The sequence below is a fragment of the Eimeria mitis genome, genomic scaffold (assembly GCF_000499745.2).
Source record: "Eimeria mitis Houghton genomic scaffold, Emh_scaff2817, whole genome shotgun sequence".
NCBI classification, from domain to species: Eukaryota; Apicomplexa; class Conoidasida; order Eucoccidiorida; family Eimeriidae; genus Eimeria; species Eimeria mitis.
Window position 1 is genome coordinate 1,355 of NW_013571157.1, and position 5,809 is coordinate 7,163.

The window sequence follows — 5,809 nt, forward strand, 5'->3', positions numbered from 1 at the left end:
ATTAGAGTTAAAATAATAAAAAAAATAATTCCTTCAAGCAGCTAACATCCTGTTCACACCTCAGACTTCCTGGGTACAGCCGCCGAAAGGCCTGGGGCTGATGCGAGCTGCAGCGACGTGTTTCGGGGTTGCAACGCACCGTGCTGCAACTCATGCTGCAGGTCACCCCGCACCCAAGCACAACACAGCCCCCCCTGATGCATGCACTAACACTGTAAATATAACATTTAATTTGCTCTCTTCATAACCAACCGTGATAAGTAAGCAGAGATATACGCACAGGTCACCCCACTTGACGGATGGCTGCAGCTTTCATATCAACAGAACGGATATACATAGTGCATAAATATTGAAAATAGAGGGGAAATTCATCTTTTTTTGGGGGGTGGAAGCTAAGCTCAACGGCCAATGCTGGCTGTTGAAATGAATTTCAAAAAGCCAAATTGTTGCCCCCCTTTCTTGTCGCTGAGGAATGCAGAGTAGTGGGAGGTATGTTTCTTATAGATCCCTCTATTTCAGCTGGCGCTTTGGTTTACTGCAATAGACGCCATTAAACAAGTACTGAAAGAATACCTCGAATTACAGTGACAGCAATGCAGTATAGATGGGCTCAGCGTGGCTTCACGGCAGCTCTTCAGGTGATAACAAATAGTTATGGTGCACATACATACTCGTGATCGTGTCAATATAAAACTTCTATATGAGTAAATAAGCTGGAATTTCCGGTGTTACTGCACCGGCTGCATTGGTGACAAGCACAGCGATAGGTCGTGCCGTGTAGGGGAGAACGATCAACCAAGAAACCCGCGTTGCTGCCGCCGATTAACCCCTTAAAATTTCTGAAATAAGCATTAAAAGCAATTTAAAATACATACACAGGTTATATGAGTAAAATTTCAGCAAAGTTGCTGCATTTTTTGAACACCTCTAAAACATGAATTTTCCTCAGTGGTCACTGGCCTGCATACCGGTCTGACCGCGGGCTTCTGCGTGGCTGTGATTCTTTTTCGCTTCCTATTCCAGCAAATTTGTGGTATTATTCCGTGAAAAAGTTAGGAATTTCTCGCTGAAGCGAGTGCTGCCAGTTCAGGTTTCAAATTTCCAGGGAGAATGAGTGACCTTCCGCAAACGATCGTCTGCAAGGCGGCCGTTGTTATGGCTCCCGGCCAGCCGTTCGAAGTAAGTTTACTTCTTTCGTTGAAATAACATTAAAGAAACATCTGAAATACCATGTAGCTAACTGCTCAGCCCGCGGGGGGAACAGCAGGGAAAGGTTTCAGCACCAATGGAGGGCGTGGGGACAACGCGCACAGAAGTTGCTGACCACATTCCGCTGCATAGGTCCATTCAGGCCTTCAGTGAGGTGAATAGTAATAGAATATAGCGAGGGTTTGCTTTTCAAGTTGCCGTGTTCTTCGTGATCCGCAGATAATCGACGTTAACGTAGCACCGCCAAAACGCGGCGAAGTCCGAATTAAGATTCTCTACGCCTGTCCCTGCCACACTGATGAGGTACGTTTCCTTCCTTTATATCCCTTAAGACGTAAGAACGCAGGATTCAGCCTGTTGCTTCAGCGTTTCCTCACGAAAAGTATCAGGACAGAGTTTCTACTCATGCGGCACCCAAGAACTCCAAATGTGTCATTCAGATCACTCAACGAGGGGTTGACCCAACTGGCGTATACCCCTGCATCCTGGGACACGAGTCTTGTGGAGAGGTGGAGTCCATCGGAGAAGGGGTTATCACCTGCAAGCCCGGCGACAAAGTCATTCCCCTGTGGGAGGTAAGGAGTGGCTGTGCCTTCTCCCCCCTTGTCCATCTGCGAAGCCATACTCTAGATTAGTGAAACGTAACCGACCTCCATCCACAACAAAACCTTGAAGCAGCATGAAAGAGGGATAAGTACAGTTAGCCTCGTCTGTGGCGAATGAACTGCAGCCCCAGTGCTTCCCAGAAGACAGAAAAGAAAGAAAGTGCCGAACCTGTCGCGGGCATGAATGCCACAAGACGAATATGTGNTCCCAGAAGACAGAAAAGAAAGAAAGTGCCGAACCTGTCGCGGGCATGAATGCCACAAGACGAATATGTGTGGAAAGTTCCTCGAGCCATTTGTTAAGGGTGTAATGCCTCTAGACAACACGTCGCGCTTCACTACCATGGATGGAAAGCCAATCCACCACTTCATGGGCACATCCAGGTTAGCAGCAGCCGCTCATCTCTCTTGAAAACAATATTTCAAGAGACCAACAGTTCCTCGATTTCATCTCTTACCCAATCAAAAGGCCACGTTTCTCTGTTTGAACTGAGAACATACAGCTGGACTGTAGCGGACTGAGTGCAGAGAGCAGTAAATTTCGTGCTGATGGGGTGTTTGTGAATGTTCAGCTTCTCGCAGTATACAGTTGTGCCTCAAGAATGTGTTGCTGTCATCCCGGATAACAGCCCGATGAATCTCGTAAGTCTGTAACTTCTCTCCCCGCGGGGTGAAGCTGGAGCTGCCATGAGGCAGAGGGGTATCTTGTAGTTTAATTTCATCTTCACGCAGCTTGAAGGTACTTCAACTGAGCCAGTTTGTGTGTTTCTTTGCTTTGTACAACAGATGTGCTTGCTAGGATGTGGAGTGCCAACTGGGATGGGCGCCGCCATGAACACAGGAAAGGTTGAAAAAGGATCTACTGTTGCCGTCTATGGGTAAACCCTTCCTCCACTCGACTAGAAACCTCAACTCACTCATTTCTTCAAATTAGTTTTGAATATATTCCATCTGCATGCAGTTCACTGGGCCCATGCGAATATGTGAAGTTTTTCTTTAATCGATTGCATAAAAGCTTAAAACAATCAAAGCTAGAGGTAATAGGAAGTAAACACACACTCAAACTGCGCATTGCTTTCACTAACAGACTCGGCTGCGTCGGCTTGGCCTGCGTAGAAGGCGCCAGCCTCTGTGGAGCAAAGGAAATCATTTGCGTTGATATTAACGAGCACAAGCTGGAGGTTGCAAAGAAATTCGGAGGAACGAAATTTATCAATCCTAAGAAATTCGACAAGCCAATCCAAGAAGTTATAATAGATATGACTGATGGTAAGTTTGTAAGAGCTCCTATTGGCACCCACATACTACCTGTTCATTTCTCTTCGGTGGGTATGAACTATTGAGCCTGCAGGCTTGCAGTTTCAATGGGGGAGTAGCTAGCTGACAAACCCTAAACCCTAAATCCTAAACTGTACGCAATAAACCCTCTTCAGCTCAGCTTTGCTGCTCTGACTTTGCCCGCGTGCAGGCGGGGTAGACTTCGCCTTCGAGTGCACCGGGAGCACTAACGTGATGCGCAGCGCACTGGAATCGACCTGCAAGGGATGGGGTCTCGCAGTGATCGTCGGGTGAGAGTCTTTGTTGAGGTCAAGATGAGCTGGAAATGGGTTTTCATAGATCCTACTTTCAAGTTCATGATTCACTCTGCATTTTACACGAAGTCTGAATACCAGTATCCCGGTGCTCGATGCATATACGCGGCGTAGTAAACTAGTTAGTTGCCACACAGGTGTTGTTGTGTTTCTTCCTGACGGGCTGCTTGCAGCTGCAACGCAGCTGCTATTCAGTTCAGATCATCTACACTCTGCTGAGTTGGTGAGTGGTGAATGTTTCCGCAGAATCGGAGAGGCAGGCAAAGAGATCAGCACAAGGCCATACCACTTCATTGTGGGACGACAACTGAAGGGCTCCGTTTTCGGCGGCTGGAGGTCCAGAGAAGATATTCCAAAGCTCGCTCAGAAAGTCATCAACGGAGAGATTCGGTAAACTCGCGCTTACCTGCGTCTGCAACCCGTGTTGTTTCCTCGTTTCTGCTGCAGCTGTAGTCTCAGCAGTATTGTTTCTTTTGTTCTTTGAGCTTATTTCCCATCGCATTGTGTAATGTTGTTGTAGCGAATAACTGCAATGGGAATGCAGTGTTGCTCCTGGTGCAACTGCAACTACTGAAGGAGAGGAGTGCAGTGCCCCCCGAAACCTGAATCTGCTTGGATAGTGAGAGGTTTTAATCTGACGTTTTGTTGCAGGCTGGAGAAGTACTGCACCCACAGCATGCACTTTTCACAAATAAATGAGGCATTTGACCTTCTCAAGAAGACAGAATGCATCCGCTGCGTCATGAATATGCAAGAAGAGTAGAGAGCCACAGCGGGCGAGCAGCAGCGGTGATCTAGGCCAAGCGATCGTGCTCAGACTAAACCTCCATCTGATGGAGTGCAACAAAAGCCCAAGTTCAGAAGAAAGAAGAAATCACTAGAAAATGAATTTGTTGTCATTTATTGGGTTCATATGTGTGCAAATACTGCACTCATAGAGGCCCCTTATATGAGGAAAGGTAAACATCTAACCAGCAGCATCTTTCTCTTCAGCAGTAATATCTGACGGATACATTCACTTGATTGAATTCAATATAGCGGTTTCGGGTATTTCTTTTGTCAGCGATTACAAGAAGTAATCGATGAGGGAAAGAAATAGATATGATGAACTGTCCACTTCTCATGGTACTGCACAACGTACAATATTCAGTCTCCCGAAAAGGAGAATAGTAGAAAGGGGAAAGACTAGATGCTGTGCCTCTCTGCCTCTGCATGGTGTTATTCTCGTTTCACCGCTCCGTTTCCTTTTTTTTTGAAACGCGGCTGGAACCAGCAATCCTTCACACTTTCATCAAAGTTAGAGGCGCAGTAAAGCAACAGCTGGAATATATACACAACTGCTGCATTCAGTAAGCGTCGTTTTCCGCTGTCACTGATCTTCATCGCTGCACCTATAACCGTGTCTAGCCGGTCGGGCAGCAAAGCAACAGAGGCAAGCACCACGCCCCACTCTGTTTCATTTCTAGGCACTCCACATGAGAAAGCCTAGCATACGTAAAGGTAACTGTAAGCACCGGCGAATGTGTAAATGGAATCAACTGTATAAACAGCGACATCTGTACAAACAGAAGTATCTGTGAACAATGCCCCACATTAAAATATTATAGCTTCAGAGTCAGGATCACGAATGCTGGTTGTGCGGGGAGTGCAATAGAACCATAAAGCTAGAAGCCTAAAGCCTAAACCAATGGCCAATTGTATTAGACATTTCAGCTTCAGTACCAAGACGACGCATTCTCACACCAACGGTGCAGCAAGCAGGGAAACACGAACTCAACAGCCTCAGAAGTGTATGCTGAGAATATTGCTTTTTGTGTTCTACACAACGAGCAGTGAGTGCAGGGAGAGATTACAAGCGGCCCATTGTGAGGCAATAAACGAGGTGCCATGGAAACAGAAAAAACGAAAAGAGGCATTATATAAAGCCAGATTTTATCAGCCTAGTGTATACACTTTGTTGATGAGCTGGAAAACTGCAAGTCCAAGCCCTTAAACCCTTAACGCTAAACCACCAACCCTCACCAACGCCTGATGAGTTGGCGGTGCATATACTCGCCGAGGAGAGAACGAGCAAAGCATATCAAGTATTTCACTTTCAACACCACGAATAAATTCTTTTCATGTGCTTCTTGTTGTTTGCGGGTTTGTTGTTTGCTGGAAATACAATTCACCAGCCATAAGACAATATGCTATTGACTCGATTTGGTAAGGCGAACAGATGCCTGGCGCTGTTACAGATGCTGCTGCATGTTTTTGGTTTCATATAGTTTTGCTTATTCCTTGTTCAAAGGCAAAACTGGCGAAATACAAGATGAAATATTTCAGCAAGCAAACCAACGATTGCAGCAGCCTTCCGCATCTGTATTGCCAGTCGCTGCCGCCGGTTTCAGATCTTCGGCTGCA

The 5,809-nt window shown here is 46.3% G+C and overlaps 1 protein-coding gene across 1 annotated transcript; it reads left to right on the top strand.

Annotated features, from left to right (window-relative positions):
• Positions 1–1,110: 1,110 nt before the first annotated feature.
• On the top strand, positions 1,111–4,169 carry EMH_0059070 (alcohol dehydrogenase class III, putative; the record flags this gene model as incomplete). Its single annotated transcript, XM_013497640.1, has 10 exons — positions 1,111–1,179; positions 1,429–1,512; positions 1,650–1,784; positions 2,119–2,198; positions 2,387–2,456; positions 2,601–2,692; positions 2,902–3,083; positions 3,283–3,382; positions 3,653–3,796; positions 4,058–4,169. 10 exons carry the CDS (start codon positions 1,111–1,113, stop codon positions 4,167–4,169), a joined length of 1,068 nt encoding a protein of 355 aa, XP_013353094.1.
• Positions 4,170–5,809: the final 1,640 nt, after the last annotated feature.